Source organism: Falco rusticolus, chromosome 13, assembly GCF_015220075.1.
Source record: "Falco rusticolus isolate bFalRus1 chromosome 13, bFalRus1.pri, whole genome shotgun sequence".
NCBI classification, from domain to species: domain Eukaryota; kingdom Metazoa; phylum Chordata; class Aves; order Falconiformes; family Falconidae; genus Falco; species Falco rusticolus.
In genome coordinates this window covers 28,454,788-28,482,295 of record NC_051199.1, presented here as the reverse complement: position 1 = coordinate 28,482,295, position 27,508 = coordinate 28,454,788, and the positions used below count along the sequence as shown (strand labels likewise).

The 27,508-nt window shown below is 39.7% G+C and overlaps 1 protein-coding gene across 1 annotated transcript in view; it reads left to right on the top strand.

The window, feature by feature from the left end:
• The window catches only part of RSRC1 (arginine and serine rich coiled-coil 1), a 168,588-nt gene that overhangs the window by 52,374 nt on the left and 88,706 nt on the right, over positions 1-27,508 (top strand). The window contains exon 5 of the mRNA XM_037406974.1: positions 23,805-23,841. Coding sequence (XP_037262871.1) covers positions 23,805-23,841 — 37 coding nt within the window. The remainder of the gene's footprint in view (positions 1-23,804; positions 23,842-27,508) is intronic.

The following is a 27,508-nucleotide window of genomic DNA, read 5'->3' as shown; positions in this document are numbered from 1 at the left end:
AACCGTTTCATTTTCATTCACTAAGTACTTCTTGTACTAAGTACAAAAATACAAATTTTGTGTTCAAGTTCTGTAGTTCAAACTGACAGTTAGAGATGCTTGTTAAATTAGCTTCCCTGCTAAATTCATGTACTATGTTGAGAGAATTATATTTCTCCATATTTACAGAAATAGGTTTTGGAATGCTTTTGAAGGCAGTATCTTCAAAGACACACATTCTTCTAAGCTGTTTAAAATTTTCAAAACTATCCGGTCCTTAAAACTGCCAACCACCATGATTGTCCTTTTATAACTATATAATTTGCATTATCTTGGGTTTTTAAATTGAGTAATTCCTTAAATACGGAGTATTCTTTCTGAAAGTGCTCCATTCGCCTGCATGTACGAACGCATACACACTCTGAATGTAAACATGTAGTTTGTTTTTTGGTTGTGGTTGTTTTTTTTACCGAGACACCTTGCACTTTGAGAGCAGCTGACTCTTGTTTTAATGGCCTCTCTTAATCTGTGCATGAGGAATCCAAACTGAATGATACGGAGCTGTGAAAATCCAGTTAGTGTGAGCTGTAATCTCTTTACTGGGTTTAAGTAGTTCGAGTGGCGTTCAGACACCCTGCAGATACTGAACTGCAGAGATACAGTAATCACCTCACCATGTACCCGGTGCATTGCTGTCATGCAGCTAAAGCAGAGGAGTCCCCAGCAATCGTTTAGGTAAAAACTGAACCAAACACAACAGACACTGCCTCCTGTGAGCAAGCAAACAAGAGGCGAGTAAAAAAGCCATTGGAAAGACATGCCATTATAAAGTAGAATCTTATTTCACATTAAACTCTCCCAGTTTCACCTTGGTTTTTTGCATAAAGAATGCTTTTTCTGGAATGGCACTTGCCTGCTGTGGACATGATAAAACATCTGTTTCTTCTGGTTAGGAAGGGAAGGAGAAACACCTTTGGTATTAGATACTTCCTTCAAATACAATTCTGGCCCCTTCTGTTGTTACTTGGAATTATAAAAGAATATGAAGAACTTAAGTAATCTAAATCGTTGAATGAAGTAAAAGAATTTGGGAACATTGATGTAGTAACAGTTTTTGGTAAAGAAATTCGGTGAATGTATCAAAAGAAGCTATTTGCACAGTTAAGGATTGCTTTATGAAAGGCAGAAGATAAACCTGTCATAGATTTTGACACGTATATTTTGCACAGGTCTGTTACGTATGCTTAGAAAGCTGGAAGGAGTGTAAATTTACTTACAAGCTCTGGTTTCCTCCTTGGTATCTCCTGGTTCTGCACTGGGCAGGGTGCTCTGAGCCCCTTCCCTGTCCTTTCTCCTCCTGTGTCCCCACGCTGGGGTATCAGAGTTGCCTGAGGAGGACTGTTTGGTCTTTTTGCTACTGTAGAAATTTTAGCCATTGTTACTGAGTGAAGTAGAGGGAAAATTAAAAATGCAGGTGAATCTGTAGATAAACGAATGCTGCAATTCTACAGAATGTTCTTTAGTTCAGGGCGGAGCTTGTGGCTCACTAAACATGAAGTCTGTGGTACTGAGGAGATCTCAGGGTTACAGAATTACATTTCAGTCGGTTCAGACCTACTTTTTAAAAATGCTCATTCTTTGCATTATTGTTTCTCCTATCCTGCAAACAAAATGGGAGGGCTCAAACATTTGGATACTCCTGTTCCATTCCTTGTCATTATTTGCCTGCTGCTGTAGGAGACAGCATTAAGAAGCAGCTACTTGAAGGAGGGTGGTTCTGATCCCTTGCAGTTAAAACTAGAAGCATAAAAGTGTCATGAGCTAACTTTTTGTTTGCATATATTCCAGTGCATGCCAGCGGCGATCTGTCCTTGGTGGGTGTCTTTGTCAGATCCAGAGTAGTCTGCGGCTGGTGGGGCAATCCTCATTGGGACTTTTAGCTGGGCCCTGCTAGGGAAGCAAGTAGAGCATGTTTTTCTAAGTCAACACCATTTCATTAGAATGATTTTCCATTGAAGTGGGAAGGTTCTCAGATCTTCCCATGAAGAAGAGTGCTGAACCCAAATCTTCCATTGTGAGCCTGTCTGGTTCCCGTAAGGGAGTTCCGAATATAGCAGGTGCACATGCTCTTCATGTTGCATCTCTATTTGCAGCATCTGATCCAATCTTGGAATAAAACTTCTTCAGTTCTGCAGCAGAATCCACCAGCACGTAGAGTGCAGTGTCTCCAGCCTGCACCACATTTTATTGTGACGATACTTCAGCATCATGTTGGTTTTATTCCCTTTATTTCATAGATTATAGCAACTCCGGTGGTAACCTAATGAATTGAAGTTTTTCTCTTGCAGAAGTATGGGAATAATTTCCACTTCAGGCATCAATTTTTACATTATTTATAGTGTTAAAAGCAACATCTTTAAAGATCCTTGAAGGACAAGACTGGCAAATGCTTTGAGTGACTTTCAGGGTAGAAATGGGGAGACCCGGAGGAGGCATGTTAGATGTGCTGGTGATTCTCCTGGATTCTGACTTTGTCCTCATCTGCTTCCAGCAGCTGAAGTTCTTGTAAGACAAGGCCCATTTAATGGTGAATTATGTTGGGAATGATTTTTTTTTTTTTTTTCCCCCGGACCAAAACTGAAAAATCGAGACCAGCCCATTATTTCAAAATGGATTAAGGAATTGATCAGGAAGGTCTGACTTTGCTCAGATCAGAATCTTTTGAGGTTGCTTAATGGGATCATGCTGTGTCAAAGAGGGAAAAGGGTTTTTTCCCATTGATTCTTGTCAGGTGGGCGTCGCTCTGTGCTTTGAAAAATATTAGAGAAATGTACACAATTGATTTATAGGAGAGTGTTTAGCAGAGCGTGATGGGGAATGCTTCCTGTAACTCTACAGGGGCAGGAGGACTGAGAAGGCTTCATATGCCTGGCTTTGCCATCTCACCTTTTCCTTTTTATTTCCTCCTTTTCTCCTCTTTGTACATGCACAAAAATTTTCTCCCCATTTGCTCACCACGTAAGGAGCGGGTAATTTACTCTGAGCCCAGAGAGGAGTGTGAGGGTGGCTGGTGCCCGGGGGGGGCTCTGCGAGCCCGCGGGATGGGCACCCAGGGGCTGGGGCAGGAGGGACCCTGCGGTTGTACCCAGGCGGCCTGGGGGGCCAAGTGAGAACTGGGTGAGTACAGGGAAAAAAGGGGCTTCATTGTCTTATTTTTTTTATTTAATTTTTTAAATTTTGGCAGTAAGTAGTTGTCAGCTACTAACAAAGTTTATGCTATGGAGCACCCACTGACAGCGAGTGGCTCAGGAGGAATGCGAGCGATCCTGTGTAAGAACCTGGATGTTCTCCCCAGCAGGAGCCTGGGGTTTGTAATGTAACGGGGCCATGGACCTGCTGAGCCGTCAGCCCCTCACAGAGGTGCGGCAGCGTGCAATTATTTAATTACTTTTTGGGTTTAGGAATTGTGATGTGGAAGTAAAAACCTCAATTTCCTGACCACATTAAATAATGTTAAAACCCCTTGTATGGCACAGTCTCTATGAAATTTTAGATAATATTGCAGCATCAATTTCTACTGGGACTTAATTTATGGCAGATCCTCTGTAAGTCAGGAGCATGAAGGTAGAAGAGAAGGTAGGGGCTTATACGCAGTGGGAGATATTAAATCTTACTTAAAAGGTCAAGATGTGTTTTGTATAGAGGAGGACAAAAGATTAAAATCCACCAATTAATTTGTTTAAAAAAACTAAACAAGCTTTAGGCCCTAGAGCTTGTTGAAAGCTATTTCCATTAACTTTAAAGGTTATGTAATAGATCTCTCCTCTTGAGAAACAGCTGCACCAATTTAATTGGAAACATCGGAGGCTTTGCTTGCTTATTTTCAATAAAGTACAGATTAAAGCACAATTTATAAAAGAAAAATAAATAATCACAGAAGCACTGTATTGAGTGTATATTGCAGCCTGTGCAGCACTTTAAAATGTTTTTCTCTTCCCACCAACCTTTTCAGTTGTTTTTCCTTTTCCACTGTGGAAAAGGCCGGACTGACATATTTTAGCTCTCATTGCTGTATTTAAGCTCTCGCTGTTTGGCAGCTTTCCCTTGCGGTGCAGTTCAGCTTTCATTTCTTTTCAGTGATGGGCACGATAGAGAGAGGAAGGAAAGCAGAAAAGACTACAGGTAACAGCAAATGTGCTCCGTCCCACTTACCTGCTTGGGCGCCCATATGTAACATTTCTTTTTCTACTTCAATACACGTGCTGCTTTTGTCTTTTTTTAAGCATTTGGGCTATAACAGCTTAGTGAATTGATGTTAGATATTTAGACCTAGATGTTAAACACTTGAAATGTTTATACTTCTGGTTATTATTTTTTGAAAGTTATGCTCTGCCCTGTCTTAGTGGTATATTCTGAATAATGGAAATACCTTATTTTTAGGTTGTACTTCTCACCTTCCCTATGGGGGAGAAATTTTCTTTTGACAGTTTTCTAGGTTTTGATGGATTTAACATCAGTAATCTGGTCATAAGAGTTAAGCGCTTTAACTAAGAATTAAGACTGAGTAATATATCTGCGCTGGTCTCTGCTGAATGGAGGCTGCACCACGTGGATCGTGGATGTGCAAATATTTCTGATGATGATCAATTTATTCAATCCAAAGTAGACCTTGACTGCTGATAATATATTTTTAATGACATTATGTATTGAAGTTATATTGGGTCAGCATCTGAAAACTGAAAACTATCAAAAAAGCGTGAAAGTGGCAATCCCCCATGTCTTGATGCTGTCACCATATGCAGCGTCCCTTTGCCGCCTGCTGCCAGAAATCATTGCTTATCTCAAGCTTATCAGTCTTGCACTGTAACTCAAAGTTGTAAGTGATTTGTAGTGGAATTCTGTGAAGCACTTGTGGCTCATGTGCATCGCGGGAGGGAAGATGCTGTGAATTTGTGGGGATGAGTTTTGTGCCAGAGGTCCCTTGCCTGAGTTGGCGCAGGAGTTCTGGGTTACTGGCACAGGTATGGTGCACCGGCTGGGTGCGTTTATCTTGAGATATTTATCTCGAGAGATGTGGTGAGCAGCAGTGGTTTGGATCGGCGATGTTGCAGCCCTGGGTCCCGTTCTCAGCTTCATGCTGACCTCCGCTAACCCTTCCGTGAGAGGGTTTGTTAAAGGGTTGTCAGGGCGTCTGTGACTCCTCCTAAAACGAGCCTCTGGGGCATTTGTGCGCTGCCAGGTGTGCCGAGGCGCCTGGGGAAGCAAACCAGCCCACAGCAGAGAGCCCTGAACCCGCCGGTGAGCAGGAGACATGCCGCCGGGTGCAGCGAGCGGGAGCCTCACCCCTCCTTGCTGGAGGGCTCAGCCAGCTCTTTGGGGTATTGGTGAGGCTGGAGGAATTTTTGCCATGAACAGTTCCGTTACAACAGATGTTATTTGCTTGCTCTCCCTTCCTCTTCTGTACTGCAAGTTTCAGTACAGAAACCCCCCACGCTTGTGTAACTGGTAATTATATTAGCAAATGGAAAAGATTCCCAATTATTATAGGATTTTTCTTTTTTTTTTTTTTTTTTTTTAGAAGGCAAAGCACTCGAATGAGAAACTTCAGAAACAGCTGAAGAGGAGCAGGAACAAATCCTCATGCTGACTGTTTTTTCAGTATCAAACCATTTTTATCAACTGTTTTTATCCAACCTGTGCAAAACATTTGTAGAGAACTCTGTATATTTTTTCTGCAATTTAATGAGAATTTGATGGAATTAAGTTAAAATAATATTCTACATAAATGGATTTTCTCACAAGTCCAAATAACCTGAATAGGAGACTAATCATTGCCTTTCATTAGTGCTCCCCCCATTTAGATATTTATTTGGTTGGTTATGTTTAGGGCAAGCACATAGAGCTTTGTAGTCTTTGCTTTTAGAGAAGTAGTAACATCAGATTTTCAAAACGCTACTCAAAAATATCGCACAAAATCTTATCAAGGATCTGTTAAACCTTTTTGTCTTCTTTTTTCTGTTTAACAGAGAAAGAAATATAAGGGCCTGTAGGGAGGGTTGTGCATCAGAAGCATGAGGAAGCGCGTATCCATAGTTTCTGCATAACCGTTAAGTAGTATGGTTTCAGGGTGACCATATCTTGAACCTTTATTAGGAAAAGTGAGTTAATAAAATCGGTGAAAGACAGGGATGTAAATAATAGTAACAAGTAAAAGTCTTCATGCACATATGAAAATCTAGGATGAATGTTGGATTGTTTGCGCTGCATGCAAGAGGTCCCCACGATGTTGTTTCTTTGGCATCAAGGTACCTTCTTGGTGGGTGACGAGGAGAAGACGGTGCCTTTACTGCTTCCGACTGGCATGTGGAAGGAGCAGAAAGCTGGGAGGAGCAGCAGCAATTCTTTGATGGGAAGTAGAGCCCAAAGAAGCAATGCAGAAATTGCATTGCAGTTTGTCTTGAATATAGTGTATTGCTGATAAAGGGTGTTTAATCACAGTGCATACAATATTTTTAACAATGTATATTACCTTTCAGTGATTTTTCAAATTCTGTCCAAGTGTCTTCTAAACAATTCTGAAAATTTTACTCCAGTCGTGAGTGGGTGGCAGCTAACTTGGATAAATGATCCTTCCAGTTCTGTGATCGCATAGCCTGCTAATAAAAGCATTCTATAGGGGAATACTTCTCTTTTGGTTACAAAAGCATGCTATGTTCATGTATGGGTAATACGTATGAAAATACTTTTTATTTTCTTTAATCAGTATGGGGATAGAAGTTTCATGAACATATGGCCTATTTTTAGCATAGCAGTTTTCACACATGATACCAGTGATATTTATTTCTGCCAGGAGAAATAAAGCGTTTAGTTTTATATGCAACATCATGCTTGCTTTTTCCTGGTCTGCCTTTAATCTAGTACTGTGTTTATGTAATGCAATAGAAATGTTGCTAACATGATTATACTTTTATGTCTTATTAGCTCAAATACTGAGTACAATAAAATGGAAAACTGTTTAAATTTTATATTTAAGTGCTTGAGATAAGAGTTCTTGTAAATGAAATGTGATTACATTTCTGTAATAGATCTTCTCTGTCTGTTAGTACTTTGTTTAGCTATGTAAATCTATTGGGATTGCTGTTTCTAAGTTCGAATTTATTTTTATTTTTATTTTTTTAGAAATAGGCATGTAACATACTCACTGTTACACACAATAAACAATGAACAGAAATCTCTTGAAGACTCAGTGTTTCCTGTCTGAAAAAGAAAATCATTGCTAGATAGTTTTCTTTGTGGTAACCAATTTGAATTAAACATAATTCCCTAACATCACCTTGAATTTCCATCTGTGTAACCCTGATGTTCTTAAGCGTTTTGCATTTACCTAATGCTCTGGGCTATTTTCACTTAGCATGTATGGAAAACTGTGACTATCTTAAAACTGTAGATGATATGAATAACAATTGTTTGCTGATCTTACCCTGTATCTCCCTGGATAACCTGCAGTCTGCAAAGGCTGAGTAAGTGGCAGATAGCTTTTGTCATCTCTTATCCGGGCTGTACACTTGTAAGGAAGAGCAGGGATAATCGCCTAAATCTAATTAGGGGTTAAAAGAGGCCATGACTGTGATGTGGCAGTGAGACACCTTACTGTATCAATCCTGTTTGCATTAGAAAAATAAGGTTGTCATATTGATTATTCAAATTGGCTTATATTGGCCATGGCTCAATGGCTTGTATCGCAGCTGAAGCACTTGAAGGTCCCAGCTTTTCAGAGAAGACCTTTGCTTATAGCATATATTATGTGGTGTCTTGTTTGCTAATTTAAGGGTTTTAAAACTAAGACTGAGAGAGTTTTATTGTGAGAATTAAGGGTTTAAGTGACCACCAGAAAATGAAGTTGAGCTTTCATGTGCAATATTTGTGATTGCTGAAAGCTATTAAATGAAGGCCAATAAAACTGCTTTAGATCTTTTATGGAAAACTTAGTATTGGAGTTAACAGATCTTGCAGTATTATGTTTGTGCACTAATTGATGTTTAGTTCAAAGTCAAATGGAGCTAAAAAGAGGTAAAGTAATTGCATTCAGATCAATTCCACGTTCAAGAGATAGTGAATTCCCTTGGCTATGACTTTGGGGTCTATATTTTAATTAAAAAAAAAAAATCTACCTGGTGCTGGGCTATTATAGTATTCTCAGATATTTCTCAGCACTTGGCTTTTTGTCATTTAACAATCACATCTGCTGACATCCTGCAAGTGTATAGATGCTCTACAGAGTGCTAATTTCAGCCTTCCTTGTTCCTATAGTCATGATGAATGATGTTAAGTGCCATATAGAGAATGGGCAAAAGGAAAACCTTCAAGAGGACCAACTTTTTTTTTTTTTTTTGGGGGGGGGGGGGAGGGGTGTGCTTTTGTGATGCACCAAGGATTATGTGCTAGGCTATGTCGTATGTACGAAGACTGGACATTTTACAGATATTTTTTCCATTGGTTTGTGCAACTTCTGTCATTACAGATGTACAAGAAAGGGAGTCCACCTTAAATCCCAAATATCAGGCAGACTTTTCAAATTTTTCTTCATGGTTGAAACGATTTCACACATCTTATATACAGTTTGAACATTTTTGTTTACCGTAGGTGTTGGTTATGCTGTGTTTCTTTCTACTGTTGGGCAAAAAAATATGCATAGCTAACTAAACTATGTTCCCCTCTGTTGCATGTAGGCACAAGGCTGATTCTTCCAGTTGTTTCCGTTATCAGCCGTTTGTACTGGTGCAAGTGTCAGCCATCCAAATGCGGACCTTGCAGGCTGACCTTGATGACTGAAAGCCACAATGACTGGAGGAAGGATATAGACTTATATATGTTATATGTTGTTTGCTTATGTTAGAACAGCATCCTGACCTGTTTTGAATGATTGGAAATTATTATGCACAAATGTTCTCGTAACTTTCCAATATCTTGCTCTACCAGAAAGTTAAGTAGGTGGCTTATCCTACCGTGCCATTGTGTAAAAGGCCACTCGGCCCTGACCATTGTTACATGAATGTGTTTGATTGCTTGGAACTGTTCCAGTTCCAGTTTCTGGGGACACTGGTTTCTGGCACTTCTTTGCAAGACATAGTAATTTTGTATATTGCGATTATAACTTTCAGCCAAAACTGAAAAATCTGGGAAAAGAGCCAATATACTAGATTATTTTTTTTCCCCCAGCAATATCAATGTGCTATTTCTGTAGATGAGTCCATCGGTCTGCGCAGTTATTCTGTATTCTGAATTTGTTATATTCTTTTTTTTCTTAAGCCTGACTTTAATCTCTTTCAGAGCACTGATACTCCAATGTTCTCTACCCAGGCCATCTAATAGTGGTTAGCAAAGTGTTCATGTTACTCCATTTAACATCAGTAAGACTGTCTGGAATACATTTCTTAATAGAGTGAAAGAAGACAAATATGAAGGGTTTTATAATAAAATAGAGAAAAATCCTTAGTTCTGATAGCATCATGGAGACGCAAAGTCTTCTGTTCGCAAAGGGGTTGCTCGCTTTAGTGCCTGCTCCTCCTTTGAATGAATATAAAAGCTTGATTCATACACGAGGGCGGCTAACTCTTGAGGCTGCCACCCCGAGCTGTCTGCCTTACTTTGCTGTAAAAATTAACATTTTAATGGAAACCAGCACCGCTTTTGGCTTGTTGTAGAGCATCAGTCTGTAATGGTTCAGGAAGTCCTGCGTGAGCAGCCAGGTAGGCGAGTGCTGGAGGCCATGTGTGATCAGATAAAATCATTTCCATCGCAGAGTTTGGTGTCTCCTCGATACAAAGTCTGCTGAGGGAGGTCTGTGTAGGTTCAGCATGTCTCCTGTCCTAAACGGTGTGAGCTGAGGTGAATGGAAGTGGGTACAGCTGAGAATACAGAGATTAGGGTAACTTGTATGGACTAATGGGCATCTAGCTCCAAGTTATTTCCCCAGAGAAGGCGACAGAACAGTGCTTGCTCAGTTGTCAGCCCGATCATCCGCATTTGCAGGTGTTCCTGTACGGTCTGTGAATCCTCTAGAAATTGCTGCTGTTGGAGGCTCTAGCAGCTTATTTGTTTGGAATTTGTTTTTATAGGATGTTTTGCTTTGCCTCCAATATTTGCAGGTACAATAGGAAGTGCTGGTTTTAATCTTCAAGCTCCAAATAGCTTAAGATCCAAGTTTCCTTGGAGCCTGCCATGTTTATGGTACTTAATTTTTTCAGGAATTCCTTGGCTTTATATTAGAAAAATAACCTTTGAGGGAAATCTTGGCTGTAGAACGAGACGTGTTTTATATTTTTGTCTTTTTCTTCTAATTTTGGTCCATTTGGTGGTAAATCAGTGGTGTGCAATACTAATTATTTTAATTTCATTGAAGGAATGCCAAAATACAAAACGCCTAGCAAGATTTCTGGTCTAGACTTTGGCCGGCCACTTCTCAACAGTTTGCTCCGTCTTGCAAAGCCAGTACTGCTGTCTGTTTTCACCGGAGACTTTCTCCGTGAAGTGCTGGGAATGCTAAATGCCAAATAAAATAGATGATGTTAGTCTTACGTGGTAGTAAAAGGTTAAAAGCGTATTAATGAAAGCAAGCATTTTGTACAGTTAAATGAATAAGGCCAATGTGATGTGGTAAGAAGAGCAGGCTTAACAATTAAGGAACACGTGAAGCCTTCGGGTGGTTTCGGTGCAACTCAACCAGCATGAAGTGTTTAGTCATCATTACTTGATGTTGGGGGCTTTTTGGTTTCTTTTTTTTTTCCCCAGGATGTAAAATTTTCTACAAAAATTTTAAGCTGTGATTTACTGGAACTTAAGGATCTTTTCTTGTTTACTTGAACTCACCGTAATGCCTCGGACGTCAGATTCTAGACGCTATCTGTGCTTTCGGCACGGGCATAGCGTTGTCTTGAATACATCTATTGCTTCTGAAACTTCTCCCTGAGAAGCAGATATGTAATGAGCACAAGACCAAAAGCAATTTTAGCATTCATTAATTGTTCTCAAATAATAACAGACTTGTAAATTATATAGTCAGAGGCTATTACAAATGCTGGGGAAAGAAATAACAAATAAGCAAGATACAGACCTATTAGTGTTAGTTGTCTAGTGCGGCTGTTGAATTAGCGGAGAGTTAATTGCGCTTGGTATCAAGAGAACTATTAGCCTTGTCAGATAATTTAAAGAAATGAGCCTGTTCTCTACAATCTTGATGTAGCTGTGTTAGGTACAAATCCACTGTGACTAGGTCCAGGTGTGACAGGGTTTTTTTGACAACTGAAGCTCTTTATGCTGGAATACCAAGATGTTATCAAGGTAGGCTTCAAGTTCTGATCTTTGCTATTACACGTATTTAAAAGTGCGTTGACAAAGTCTGGGGTGATTTGGTAGTGTGCAGGTGCCCAGCACTGCTCTGGGCTTACTGCCGCAAAGGCAAAGTTGCTGAAGTGGTGACTGCTGTCAGTGGTCTGTCAGCTGCCTCCTCTTCCAAATCTCCTCCATGAGCTTCATTAGCTGGTTTTGGTTTGCTTTGGTTTTTTCCAAGCTTTCCATTAATTTTAAAGCGCTTTCAGGTTATTTTTGTCGCTGCCTGTTAGGCTTGGTTTTGGTCAGCTGTGTTTGAGAGTTGCAATCCATTCTTATTTTTCTCTGTTTTGAGGAGCTATTATTTATTTCCCTGTGTTTGTGGCCAAGGAACTAAATTCCTATCAAGCTTGAAGAACTTAGGCTCTACCTTTTTTAATTTTTACAGATTTGTCTTGCAACACAGCCCAACATGGAAGTTGTTAGAAGGTACAGCATTCCTCCTTATTGAAAGTCAGACTTGAAAGAAACCCTTTTCATATTAAATATGTTTTCAAAATTCATCTAGGCATTAACAGAACAACCTTTTAGAAGAATTTGTGAGTCTTCTGCACAAAATAAAAGGGTCTTTGTGGTGCTCTTGGTAACTTACCAGCCTCAAATTATTGAAAAGCATCTACAAAATTCTGGAGTCAGGTGGGACAAGATGCATCTGAACGCTGGGGAGGTAGTGCCGGGGTTGTGACTTGTGCCATCCCAAAATATTTACAGTGTGTTCATTTGAGCTGAAAATAGCTGCGGTACCGTAGTGATGGTAAATCCTCCAGATGTATTAATAAGGTGTTTTGTTGAGGTTCATTCAGGTTATTCATGTAATAACAGGGGCTTGTGCCTCACGTCAGACTTGTGTTGCAGAATCTTCTGAGCTGCTCCTACATCACAGCGTGTGGTCGGGCTGCTGGGAATGGCTGTCTTACAGAAACCTGGGGCTTTCAAAGGCTTTCTTTGGGGCTACGTGGAGTTGTAATAAAACAAACTGTTTAATTGTGAAATACAGCCTGAAACTAAAGTCTCTTAAGACCAGAAATGCTACAAGCTGTGTCAGCTGAAGTAGTTGAGGAGATAGAATCTAAATATTCCGAGATCAGGTGGATCTGCTTTTTTCAGAAGGAAAATTTTTTACCTTGTGTAGGAGTGAAAAGATAAGGCTATCTATCTATATCTATATCCTATCTGACATTTAAACACATTTTAAACATTTAGAGTATATTCTGAATGTGCCCCTGCATTCCTTTGGGAGATAAATGCAGGCCAGATGAAAGAACGTAGAGGAATTAAACTAAAGTGACAAAATCAAACTGCAGGGACACTAAGAGGAACAGCGCAAAAGCATTTACAAATTGGATTTTTATACCTCCCAACAGTGATGCCTAAAAAAGTGCGAGGGTTCAGTGTGCTAAAATTGGATCAAATGCAGTTGAAGCGGCGGAGTTTCAGTAAAGTGGCACTTTGTGGGTCTCAGCTGAACTTGACCACGGTTGCTAAAGTGCTGCACACATCTTCAGGAATAATGGGAATGTGAAACTACTTTTTCTTAGTCTTTGGCCTTAAAATGTGTGTGTCCTGGAGCTGTTGGGTCATCCCGGGCTTTCATCTGCACTGTGCAAACTGATCAGACGTGAATGCTAGAAACAAATACCTACCTTTACTGAAGGTAGTAGGTACATTACTCTGCTGCTTATCTTTGCTTTTTGTTCCAAATGCCTGCTTTATGGAATGGAAGGTGGGGTTTGGTTTGCTTTGTTTTTTGTTTTGTGGTTGGCTTGTTGTTTTTAAATCAATTGTTTATTTTTAAGCAGCACCAGTTGTTGTGCTGCTGCTGGCTAGAGAGGAAGGAAACTCATCCCAAATTTCTATGGCAGGCTCCTGTTTTTTCGGGACTCTCTTAGTCTTGCCTAAAGCCACGACCTGCTATTTGAAATCCATCTGTTCACTTTCTCTTAATTTGTGTTCTAAGTGCAACATCTTCTGCTCTAGCATGTGAACTTCCAATTCATTTTTATTTTATATTCTTTCTTTTTGGAAAGCACTGGCAGTAGGGCAGCAAAACTGACTGTGTTCTCATGCTGCGTAAATAGAGGCATATAGGTTTTGGGTTTGTTACAGGATATTTTTAATTATAAGAACACCTCTCTGTTTAGACCCTCTGAAGAAACTTGTGAAGCGCAAAGAACAAAATCAAAGCCTGTGAGTCTGCTGGTAACTTCTGGTGTTTAGATTTCCCATAAAAGAAACCCTGACTTGTAAAGCAGCATTTACACGAGGGGTATATGGAAAAAGTTGTCTGACTTGTCGTGATGGATTATAAAGCGATCACAAATCATCTTTGTAAGGTATGCAAATAGTGTAAGAAGTGACTGGCGAGATGGGTCCCTGAGTTTAAGGAGAATGATTTGTGCTGATTAAAAATAAAAAAAAGTATCTACAGATACGGTATTGGCAGTGAGCTCGTTGGCGTTGGGTATGGGCAACAGACCTGAGGCTGGATGAGCTTAACTCCGATAAGATATATTTAATATAGATATTAGCTGTGTTCTGTGAACTGAGATTTATGGGGATTTAAAGAAAGAAAGAGAAAAAAAACAAACCAGAGAAAAGATTTAGTGATTTGTTTCTAAAATTAGTAGAGTATTTAAGTTGTTGCTATAGAATATTCGATGATAGAATGTGTATCTGTACAGTACAACCTTAACATGCAAGTAGTATCTTACAATAGCAATTTTGAGCAATAAATGAAAGCATGAAGGTTTTTTTTCCCCACAGAGATTAGTAGATGGTTTGTGCCAGCAGATAGGTTTTAAACTTCATAAACTTCTACAAGATTATATCCTTTGGGAAGAATGCATAGCACAGAAACTTAAAAAAAAAAAAAAAAAAAAAAAACATGAAAAATCACAAATAATACAGACAAATCCTAGATTAACTTGTTTCATAGGCAGAGTGTTTGTAATTGGTAACTTTCTTTTTATTGAACATTTAATGGGGAACTGTTTATTGTTTCCCTAAGCACAATTTTCATGAGCATTTACTATTTTTTTTTTTACAGTTTATAATGAGTTTAGACAAAGATGGATCTATTCAAATGCAATGTCATTTCAGCGTGGTGTAGTGAGCTGTGTGTTCTTGAAGTATTTACAAAACATGATTACAGAACTTGTTAAATGCGCATAGGTAGTTTAAAAAATACGAAAGAAGCTTGAGGTTTCCTTGTGTGGATTTTTTTTTTTTTTTTTTATCAACAGACTGAGGGCCTAAAGGAATAGAGGAAGTGAATGGACACCAATGTATCCAAATATCTCATTTTGCCTAAAAGCAAGTGCCGGCAGATAAATGCCCATAAAGGGATTTCTTTCTTAAGCCCCATGGATTTTTTTTGCAACTTTTTGTGTGAGTTAGAAATGAAAACCATTCATCTAGTGCCCCAAAGAACGGCCTTATTGAATGGAATAACAGTGTAATGTACCATTGAAGGCAGGATTGAAAGTGATTATCTTGTTAACTCTTGACAGTTACCGCCAGCTTGAAATAGAACTGGCAGGCTTGATTTGCAAATGAATTAGAGCTTTTTCATTTTGTGCCAGGATCATCTTTTTATATTCTGATATGACAGATGCTATGTTCCACGCTTTTGTTTCTCTTCAGTTTTATACTTGCAAATAAAAAACAAAAGATTATGATAGTAATTTTATTTGCATCTTTTCTCTAGGAGTTTATTCTTTGTCTAGAAGTTTTTAATCTTATATTTTTCAAAAATTTGTTTAAGAATAGTATTGTTCCTGCAGAATAAAATTTCATTAGGTTAAGTACAGTAGTAATTGGGTGAATGAGGAGGATTTAGAAGCTTTCAGAAAATGGAAAATTGATTGTACTCGAATTGTTTTAGTGCTTAGAACATTTACATTTTCTCACTGAATTACACTTAAATTTAATGTTCTTCAGTACTAAGAGTTGAGTGCAGCTGAGGAAAACCTAACCTTTTAAATATTTATCCTAACAGTATGCTAATAGAAATACATGTGTAATTAGTTTCAGACTTAATGCTGATAAACTGTGTTTATATTCTGCAGCCATCCAAACACAGATGGTAAGGTGTTAGGTATGATAATTATTGTGCACTCTTTATATGTTCCTCATTAACCTGTAACACTCTTTACTAGTCCGGAGAGTTTTTACTATAGTTATGCTTACCAACATTAAAACTTGTTCTGCTTTGTTTAATATGCAGTGCAGTGTTCTGTGCATTTACACTGCTGGGCTTTTTGCTACTTTTGTAATCTATTCTGTTCTTTGAGGCTAATTAGCAACACTTCCTACTACCACTAATGTCCATTACGGAAATGTTTTCATACACTTTCACCTACAGGATGTGTTTTAATTGAATATCTACTAAATAATATTACAGAAAAGGTAAAACAGGCCAAAGTTGTCTAATTTATTTAAGACTGGTTGACAGAGATAGTGACATTCCAAAACCCGAAGCTTAATTGCTTATGTTTGCTGGGAATGTCAACGCTGATTAACAGGGTTCTACTCTTTGTGAAGGGAACCATGTGCACAGAGCAGGAAGACAAAAACCCACCCAGAACCCAGGGAAAAAGCCAACAGAACCTCACTCCACATACTCTGAGGACTCCAATGTTACGAGGTCCTTGGAGTTGCCGGGTTTATCCGAGAGATGGCTTGAACTAGCAACGAGGAGAAAGAAATCTGCTTTGATAATTTATGAGATTTCCATATCTGACCTGAAGTCTCGGTAAAACAGAATTGGGAGATTTTGGGGTAGTTATCTTGGCTATCATTTATCTGAGAAATACTTATGGAGGAAAAGGGATGATTTTTTTTTTTTTTTTTTTTTGTAGGGTCTGTTTGAAAATATTGATTCTGTCAACATGGTATTTTTTTGCCCCTCTATTTAGTTTCAGTATTTATTTCAATTGCATAAAATCTTGCATTTTACTCTGTGAGGCAGGGTTATATGTATTTTTTTTTCTTCTCTTGAATATTTCATAAGGTCTATTGGGTACTGATTCTTCTTCTCTCTAGGATAACATATTATGGAAATTGTTTCACCTTGTGTCCTGTTTAAAGTCCCTGGTTTTAGCATGATTCAATTTAGTTTGCATTATACTCTACTGAGTTCTTCAGCAGTTCCAAGTTATTCCATATGTGTTTGTGTGGGGGGGTGACTTCTGCTTTTCTTCCTGCTTTTGATAAGTGACCTTCATATGATCTTCTTGAATCTTTGTTACATTTAAATTTATTAGGAATTGGCCAAACTTCTTACCATTTTTTCCCAAGTGAAATCAATTATTTGGATGACTGTAGTGAGCGAGCCACTGAGCATACCACCACCAGCTTTGGAGTCTTTGTACTTCAGGATCAGTTCCAGATCGTTTGAGTCTGATACGAAGTAAGAGCAAACGAACATTCCACCCTTTCAAAAATGTCATGGATGCTTTTTCTAGCAGAGGGTAAGATTCTTTAACCATTTGCTCTTTTTCGTGAGAGTTTGTTCTGCACAAAAGATTGGAAAGAGCAGCAGAAATTTACTAGTTCAGCTATATCTCATCTTGTTGAGCTCTTATGTGAGAAAGAAAATTCTCAACCTAATGTATTATGTTGGTTTTCTGGATGCTTAGTGCTATTGGAGTAACAGCCAGATGCCTGTCCTGTGTTTCTTTTCACCGGTACCCTCTCCGATGTTGGCACTGCATACCTAAATTATTTTCACTATTTTATTTTGTAGTCATTTTATTGTTTGCTTTGATCTCCAATAATGGAAGAAAACAGGGGTTTTAGGTACAAGGAGCCACAACTCTTAAAGCCATTACAACTGTCAAGGGATTCACATGGTATTGAGAGTCTGTGTAACTTACCTAAGTAGTAGGTTGCAGAGATTTTGATTTTTGTTGTTGGTAATATCATTTGCATACGTTATTTGGTTACTTTGGTTACATTTTTGTGTAAAAGAGGCAGGAGGAAATACCTTTCTTTTATGGATTTCTCCTCTTGCCTTTTGCATACTCCCTTTGATGTAACTTCCACTTACGGCAACAAAAATATAGCCCTGCTTTTCAGGTTTTTCTTCATAACCCTGAGGAGGTTGAAGTGGGTAGTGTTGAAAAGCAACGTGTTTGTTGTAGTTCTGTTTCTGCACGTTACGTGCTCATTGCCAGCAGTTCTGCCAGACCGTCGGGTGGCATTGGACCAGCTTGGCGTTGAAAGTCAGTAGGGGTGAGTTTACCTGTTCACCCAGGCGAATCGGCACCGTCCTCCAAAAGATAGTGTCAGAGGAGAGGACAGGCACAGGGCTTAGATTTTTGTGTGATCTTCGCTGCGTCTTTCAAAGCCTACTGAAATAAGCGTCCGTGGTCTGAAATCGGATTTGGAAACATTAGCCTATAATTTCACAGACAGCACGGTAATACAAAACCTATATAACTGAGTGGAATACGATGGGGGTACCCATTTTGAAAAACTGCGCCCGGGGCTCTATAACTCTGAAGCTGAAGGTCAAGCTGGCTCAGGGAAGAACTTCAAGCATGTTGTCCCTTCTGAGCAGTCGCGGTGCAGACGCCATAATCGGGTGCTTTTGCTCTAGTTGTTGCCAATAGGGAGAAAGTACTTTTTTCTGTAGCAGGCTTTTATTTTGCTGGAATTGAACAAAGGCATGATCTGGCCATGACTCTTTTACTCCTGATGTCTGGCATGTTCTCTGAGCTTAAGATTACTTAGGGAAGTTATTCCAGAATACAGCGTGGTTTAAATGTTTGCGTAAATGCGTCACTAAACAGTGATAAGGTCACAAGTACATCGTTCAGGCTACCCAGCCAGTTGTGATTAAACTGTGTGTAAGTACACATGATGCTGTATTCCAAAATGTGCATGCACGATAAAAATTAGAAAAAAAGTTAAAAACCTCAGGGGGAAAAAACTATTCTTTATTTTCCTCCTCCTCTAAAATTGGCTGCCTGGAACACCTTCAATCTGATTGTACAGACTTTTGAGGCCGACGAAAGTAAATCCAGCAAAAATTGAATATATAAAATAAGAATATATAAAAGTGGGGGAGCAGTTCTCCATCTTAGAGATGTCCCAGGGCTGAATTAAATAGTGTGTAATGATGTGGAAAGCTAATTTTGTCTTCCCAGGAATACACAGAGCCCAGCTCTAGTCTTGGAAATTATGAGATATTTGCCTTTAAACTCACCATTGGGAGAGCTGATCTTGCCACAGGTTGGCAGAGTTTTGGATGGGTGATTTCCACATTCTGAGGGAGAGAGGAAATTGTTACCAGCTGTTGGTGGTGGTGTTTTCTGGGATTTGGAGTATTAATGCTGCTAGATTGAGCAGTTGTGGCAAGTGTAATAAATTCCATATCCAAATCTGATTTAGATTTGTTTGATTATCTATTTTTACAGTGCCTACTGACAAGCAATACATCTCTTAGCAGAGCACTTTTGAGAAGACTATGAGTGTCAGAAGCAGAAAATGATGTGGCAAAGGCCTCGTGGAATTTGAGATGCCAATCTGCTAAAATAAAGATGATACACAGAAAGGAAGGTCTAGAGACAGCTGACTAGTCTACTTCTCCCATGGCTGTCACCGCCACTGTAGTTGTATTCGGTAGGACTGCTTGTCACTTTGACTGTGTTGGGTCAGCATAGATTCCTCACACTGAAGAAGCTGAAGGCAGGAGAGGCAGTGGCCTCACATCTTCTTTTCCATAGCCCTTGGTATAATTCCTAATATCTAAGGCATATTTTTGTTCATTTCTGTTTTCTCTTCTATCTACCTTCAACACAGAGCTTAGGGAGGTGGGAGAAAGGACCAGACCACCACTCCGGCTTGGTTTTGCGTAGTATTTATGCTTATTTAGATTATTGTTATATTATGTTTAGCCCATTTTCTGTTTCTTGTATTGGTGAGTGTTTACTATATAGCAACTGCTGAAGTTTATAGAGAGCTCTGAAGCCTTCTGAAGAGGTTCGGCTGTTCATTTTGAGGCAATGTGTCTAGAGTACGAGTTGGGGCTGATAACATGCAGAAGAAAGCAGGTGGGTGTGCTACTGGGAGGAAGGTCTGTGGGGAAGGCCATTAGATGACAGCAAGCAGCAGAAGCATCTTAATGTGAGGATAAAGAACAGAAACACATGAGGTTCTTTCAAGAACATCTTTCACTGTGAGGTTCTTCATCCAAGAGGAATTAATTGAAAATGATGTTTGACAGATTATTGAAAGGATTGTGAGATGTGATTGTTGAACGATCCAAGACAATTTTAAGAGTGAGAGCCCTCTATGAAAATGATCTGTAACCAGTTGGGATAATGCTGCCTGATCAACAATGCTGACACATTGGCATTCGTGGGGAGTGGAGGTAAAAAGCCTTCGCCCGGAGCGCTGCGTGTGACCTGGTTCCTGCACTTAATGTGGTGGGACTGCCACCCTTGCTAGCTACGAGGTGATTTATTCATTTGGCTTCTGAGGAGAAGAATGAGAGACACTGGGACTGTTCTGTCAGGGGCTGGAGCACTTGCCTGGTGAGGGGACCTGAGGGTTGGGGTGGTTCAGCCTGGAGAAGAGAAGGCTCTGAGGGCACCTGGCAGCAGCCACCCAGCCTGGGGAGGAGGGAGATCACCACGAGAAGGAGCCAGGCTCTTGGGACTGGTCTGTGGTGGGAAGGAAGGGGCAACCAGCACAGGCTGAAGGAAAAAAAAAAAGAGACGTTTGGAGGGGGTGGAAGGGAAGGATGGTCCCAGTGCGGACACTGAATCCGTGAGATGGTTTGCCTGCGACAGCTGGGCTTTCAAGAGCAGCCTGGATGAAGCTGAGCAGCCTGGATGAAGCTGAGCAGGCATAGGTCTGCATGCCTTCAGCCCGGGCTACCTGCGGGTGATCCACACTTACAGGTAATCCATCACATTATTCTACCGCCTGTGGATTCTAACCAAAAAAACTATGGCAAAGAAAACTTCTTAACTACAAATATAAGGGCAGCGTTGAGAAGGAGTTAATAAGAACTTGAGAGGAACCGAAGAATGTGGGCTGAAGTGGTTTGTTTTCATTTGGACTAAATTTTTTACAAATGTAGAATACTTCCAGTTTGATACTACTGATCTGAATAGCAGCATGAATCTGAATAGCTCTCAACTGTTTGTCATTTTTTTAAGGAGGATAACAGACACCTACTAACAAGCTCAATTGCCTATTTTAGTGATAAGCAAAAATATCTCTGAGATTTCTTTGGTTTTAGGGAACCTGACAGTAATAAAATAAGCCCCTGGCATCCGTAGTGTGGTGTTAATGCTAGCTTCTTGAGGGTGCTTTGCTCCACAGGTCCGGGTCTAAATGTATCCAGTAATTTGTTTAGCTCTGTTGTGCAAAAACAAGTATTAGTTCTACAGTTCCCATGTGAAACTGCTATAAATGTATTAAGATTTCACAAATAATTTCCTTTTTATTTTATCATAGCTAAAGTTTGGATATTTTGAAGATACTGCATATTATTCAGCCACCTTGATTAATGGTTAGTTTTTTATGGGAACCTACATTTATGTACGTGAATATATGTCCAGGTTAAAATCAAGATTTCCAACAAGTGCTAGTGAATATTTTTAGTTTACTGGCAAAGGAACTTGCACTACTAAGTTAACGCTGCCTCAGTTAGTTACCGGCTACACTTGCTAAATTGAATTCCTGGCTTGTTGTTACAGGCCCCTTGTGACCACAGTTCAAATTTAGCTGCAATTTTTTCCCCTGGCATTACCAAAAGCTAACATTTGGATTAGCCAGAGTATTAAGCTTGCTGTGTTTAATGTATGATTTTAAAGTATGTGCACGTCAACTAGTATTTTACAGCACAAAGTCTTGCCTATAGTGGGGAAACACAATTCCAGAGCTTCTCTGATGGAAAAAAGAAAAACTCAAAAATAAAACCAAACTTGCCTAATGCATCAAAAAAACCAAGCGTGGCACCCTGGAGGCGTTCTGAAAGGCAAATATGTGTCTTGTTGGGAACTACGTGGTGTGGTGTAGAAACTGAGTAAAACGTTATTATGAAATGATACATGATATCAGAATGATATAAAATTAATATAATTTTCTTATGGTGTTCCTATATAGGAGTATTATAATAGTGGATGTGCATAAAACTGCTCTTGTCTTTTATTTGTAGCGTTTAATGGTATTAATGGTTAAGGTATTCTGTAGGCATCCAGGGTTATGTACTAGACTGAGCTGTAGCAACAGGTCTGATTTTTGCATAACACAATATTTGAAGTATAGTATTAATGGGAGTCTTAGTTGTATAATTATTGTTTAACTAGAAAGATAAAATTATGCCATGGCTTTACTAGTTGTCACCACTGATTGATGCACGGCAGCCTCTGGCTGGGAAGAGGTTTTCATTGGAAGTGACAGGTGCCACAAGGTTTATTTAGGACAACCTCAACCTTGTCCTGGTTAGTTTGATAATGTTTGCCTTATGTATGTTCAACCACTCCATTTCCTGCGTTAGAGCCTTGTGTTACACCAATATTACTATCTGTGCTGCCTCAACTACAAATTGGATGAACAGCCAGTGACACTTTTTCAATATTATTACATTAAACCAAGTGGATTTTGATTGATAACCTAATATTCAACTAATGCAAAACATCAATCATGGCAAGTATATTAATTATTTAATATTGCGGTCTAATTCAGAAATCGATGTGCTGCATGAGGGGAAGGGAAACTCAGTGTTCCCAGAAGACTTAAAGACAGGGAATGATTAAAAAAAACCCAACCCAACAAACAACAAAACCCTGCTGTACTCTTGTGTGTTAGTTCGATACAAATCTTTATTCATTTGCCAATAATCTCTTCGCATTTTCCACTTCGGGACCTTTTTTATCAGTTTTGAGACCTATAATTGAATTAAGTCTGCTTTCAGCACAGGGCAGAAGGAGTTGCACAAATATTGATGAAGTCATGACAGGGACAGCGCGGGAGACAGAGCACTAACAGGGCAGGTTTTATGCCATTAGTCGGGAGCTCCTCGCAGCAGTGTCTTGCATCCAGCTTCCCAAGTAATTAAATTCTTCACGGCCATTTAGCACATCAAAAATAGACGTGGGAGATGATTTTTATTTCAATACTGAATGGATGTAAATGATGAGTTCTCATTTCAAAATACAAAATAACAGCGTGAGGAAAGGGCATCTTTTTCTCTTGCTTCATTCATGGTACATTCAAATGGGACCCAAGTGTGTGGCAGAGCTTTTTTGAAATGCGTGTGAAGTTATAAATAAAAGCTTTCTGTAAAAAGTCTAAAATACAGTACAGCAAGGTGATACAGCGTGTGCTTGAACGTAGCCTCACTCGGCATCCAGTGAGATGCCATCCCTTTGGCCCTTTGTGTGTGTATCTCTGCCTCGCGCCTTTCGCAGCCTTACCAAGCACTGCAGGGAGCGCAACCCTCGGCTCGCACCGCTTGCTGTCTCAGAGGGATGCAGTGGGGTTTTTGCTCCTGTGGCTTGGGACGGTTGAGTAATTTGTTGAAAAGTTAGTATTATACATCCATGCTACGCTAGATAGTTTGCTAAGTGATTACCTGACGTCCTTGCGGGTGGTTCAGTGCGGGTTTGCCGTGGGTACAGCCGCCGTCCTCAAGGCGCGGTTACACTGCGGGCAGCGGGTACCGCCTGGGGGCAGTGGGAGCAGAGACAGCCCCAGTGCGTAGGGGCCTGGGAGTTGGGGATTTTTAAAATTTGTTTTCCCTTAGTTTTCTTTCAGGTTATCTTTTTATTTATTTATTTTTATATATATAGCAGGCTATGTTGAGGATTAATTCTCACTCTGAATTCTCCGTGCTTTTCTGGGTTTTTGCTTTGACGGTTTGGTCTGTTTTTCTGCAGCTGTCTTTGTGCAACATTACTTCTCATTTTTGTGTCTGTACATTTGTATTTTTTTCAGCTGTCAGAAATCAAATGCAAAGTTCTACTGCGGCTGCCACGACCTAGTTAGTTAATGTACAATTTGTTCAGCCCATCACCTTTGTAAACAGTCACAGAATTTTATTACTGAAGCAGTGGCAAAGCAGAACCATGAGCCACTGATTGTGGATGTGATAAATAACATTATGCGCCGTCTTGTTTTATTTCCAATATGAATAGTCGCTTAATTATTGTAAAAATGTTGTTTCTTTAAATGAGTGCCCTGTTGCATTGCTACCGTTTATTGCAATTTCAGGGCAGCTAAAATTTGAAGTTTTAAATAATTCTGTAGTTGTGCATTAGGATAATTGATACTTTTTAGGTATTGCAATGATTAAGATATTAAAAGTAAACATTTTACCTACTCGAGAAATTACATGGCTTTGACATTTCAGAGTTAAACATGAATCATTATAGACAAGGGTTTAGCAACTATTTAGAACTTTTGTTCCTCTGTTACAGGGACTCTGGAAACATCAAAGCTGGATTAGAACATCTGGTAAGTTTTAATTTTCTCTTGAACATTTGCATCATCTTTGATATCTGCATTCCAAATGAACACTTTTGAATGAGCTTTGAATACCTTGAATTGAGAAAGTCAACCATTTCCCAGAGGGTCAGCTTACTGTTATTATGTGAAGGCACTTACATTTTCATTTATCTTACCGTTTCAAGGGAATTTTAATTTTTTTAAATTACTTTTTTTGATGTAGAGATGAAATAAAATGGACTACAATCCTTGGATTGATGATTGCCTTAATTATAAACAAAAATTGTTTGGTGTTGGATTTTTGGCATATCCTGATCTGAAAACAACAAACTTGTGATTAAAAAAAAAAAAAAAAAAAAAGACACACACACAATCAAATATTGCATGCATAAATATGGTATGTATTAGTAATTTGAAGTCTGTGAAAGAAGTGCTCAGCTTTGTTTTTTCTCTTGTCTTTGCTTTATGAATAATGTATTGACTTAAATTCCATTCAGTGCTGCAATATAAAATAATTATTGAGGGGCAAAATATTTTTGGTTTAAGTAAACATATTAAAACCGCAAGTGATGGCAAGACATACTTAGCATTAAAAACTAATCAGTTGATCAAAACTGGAAAAAGTACAATATTGTCACAAGTCTGAAGCTCGTTGAGCCTAGGATGTTAGTATCAGCAGTCATCAGAACATTAAGTAGTTCATCTAAACAGATTATTAAATCCCATTAAATCAAAATATTCACTATTAACAGCACGTATATCCCAGTACATCATGAGAAGTGTTTAGGTTCATGTTTAATTTTTCCATATAATATCTAAATAATATATACTGTTCTGTACCGCTAATAAAATAAAATCTTATCACAATGTATTGCAGGAGCATTTGAAAAAATTGCTTTTCTGTTGTTGCTTCCCATTTTGGGAATCGCTTGGGAAATATGATTTGTAGGAGCTTGTGTACCAATATCTTCTTGGAGTAACAGCGGGATGAAAAGGATGTATATTCTGGCATAGTTGTCAACAGTTTCCCCTTTATAATGGTGGCATATTAAATGTTCCATTGCAACTAGTATTTTGAATCTGTAAATGGAATAAATAGCTGAGCGTTATGAATAGTTCGTAGAGCAGTTTGAAAATTAATCTTGTTTGCGAGTTCCATTGGTACCTTGCATGCTAGTTGAATCTCTTAAATAAATTTTTAAAATGTTTCATTCCTCTGCTGGTGTCAGGTAGTTGTAATCTGATGGGTTCAGAGAATTTTTCTAATGCATTATAAAGATGCTGTAGTCTTGACAGATGACCATGACTGGTACTTTTTCTAAATTGGGAGTGCTGCAGGAGCTGGAGCTGCAGGTCTGATTTATGGTGTCACCTCCCAGCAGCAGGTGCAGAAGGAGGCGGCTCTTGGGGGTTTGAGTAGCCTGGGGAGGGGGTGGACCAGGAACAGAGTTCACTGGTGTTCAGGGTTTCTCTGGGATTTGGGGAAAAATGTACTGGGAAGGTGCTCGGCAGGGTAGTGACACCTTGACTTCTTAAGGGGTAGCTCACTAGATGTTCAAATAAGATTTTGTCTTCATTACGTATGTTAGCTGCTCCGTCTTTATGCTGGAAACTGTTTTATATCTCAACGTTATGTCAGGCAAGTTCACAAAGACCTTTTGGACTCCCAATAAATTGTAGGGGCATTCCTCAGAAGCATTAAGCCACAGGAATGCTCTGAGTCTACTACTTCCAATTACTGCATCTCCAAATACTTGCTTGTAAGGAAGCTTTTTTCCCCTTAAGGAAAAAGACGAGTCTTTATATTGATTTGGCAATTTGTTATTTAATCCCTTCTGTATAAAAGAGTGTTTCACAATTTGTGATACCATCTTTATGGGGTCTGAATGTTCCCATTAGGTTTATCTGTGTTCGTATCCCATTCACTTGATTGCAGCCTGTTTTACTGCTTACCCTTGTTTAAGTAGCTTCTGCCGTCCTGGTATCTAGTGCCTACCTGCACACCGGAGCAAAATACAGTGGTAGAACAACTGCTGCTGCAAAAAAATACAGTAAATATTTTACAGATTGTTATTTGGAAATACCTCCAGTTTAAACCCAGAAAATATCTTCTTTGTAAACTGGAGAACTTGCCAGCAGGCCCACGCGCTGTTCCTGGGGGTGGGATGGAGCCGGCCCCCCAGAGGGAGCTGTGCTGGGCACTGCTGCTGGCGGGGGGTCCCCCAGCCTGTCTGGCCGACCGCACTGGGGGTCGCAGCTGCACTCCCCGTGGATGGCACCCACAGTGACAGCTGCTCAGAAGATTGATTTTTTTTTCTTTCAGCTAGTTAAGAAAGGAAATTGCAAAGTTGTAAGTGTAGGGGAGTTAGTCTTGTATTCCAAAAATGTTTGTGGTTGTTTGCTAAATTGTACTTGGCTAATTCCTTTTCCAAGTAACATGCTTTAACAAACTGTAGAAACCTTGGAACAGATGAGTTATATATCTGCAACCCTCAATAGGTCCTGTTTTCTATTAATAGCCCTACTAAAAAAGAACCATGGAGCCATACTTGTGGTTTATTCATTAGAGATGCCTTATTTGTGTCTTTTGTATAACATTTCAAAGCAATAACCTGCTTGTCCTTGTGGTCAAGCAGCAGAGTCTGTCCATTTTAAATGATGAAGAGAACCTGTCATTAATAGCTTGTTGAGCCCATCAGCGGTTTGTAAGAATATCTTTATTGTCTGCCAAGAACGCAGGCGCTCCCCGCGCTGCGTGTTGGTCGATCGCCCTCAGCGGGGGCAGCCCGAGCTCCCGCGGCGCTGCCCATCGCAGTGCGTGTGCTGCTGGCGCTCCCTGCTTCTGCGTGTGCAAAGTGCCACAGATAGTGTGTGTCAAGGTCAGGGATTTGTAACTGATGCTGGTTGACTCCATCTGGCAGCCCTTCGTAGTTTTGAAAGAGATCTCTGGTAGAAAAAATTGCATAGGTGATGAACCAACCCCCAAAAGAACCCCAAAACCCCAACCGCAAGAAGCCCCTCCTTTATCCAGAAAGTGTCAATACTTGCTTACTGGCTATCGCTATTTTTTTGCCTTGGAGCTCGATTTCGGCGGTCAGCCCCCCTCGGTTTGCACTGGATCGGTTTCAGGCTTCTGGTGATTACAGCTCAGTGGTCCTAGTGTGGCCACCGGACAGCGGTGTCTAACAGAATTGTTGGCTTCCTAATGAGCTATAAAACCAAGCAGCCAATTATTTGTGTTCACAAACAATTAATTAACACTCTTAATATGAGTAATTATGTTTATCTTGCTATCCTGGCAAAATTCCACGCTGGTCAATTATATCCTGCAAGCTTGAATTCTCTCTTATTGAAGAAGTGTCAGGCTGAATGGATGATTGGGTTTTTTCCTGTTGAAATAGTATTTAATTGGAAACAAGATTTTTTTCACAAGTTGTGTGGGGTTTTTTGGCTTTTTTTTTTTTTTAATTTAAAAAGGCATTTCTTTCCACATGTCCTTCTGTAAGATGCTAATTATCAAAACCTGAAAAGAATTCTTTTAGGACTGTGGTGTTTGTAATTTTCACCCCCATCTTCCACTCTTGGCTTCCACCCCAGCTGGGTGAGATGGCTGGGGAGGCCCCTCCGGAGAGGACGCTTGAGCCCGGGAGGTACGAGGCAGCGTTAGAGGAGCACA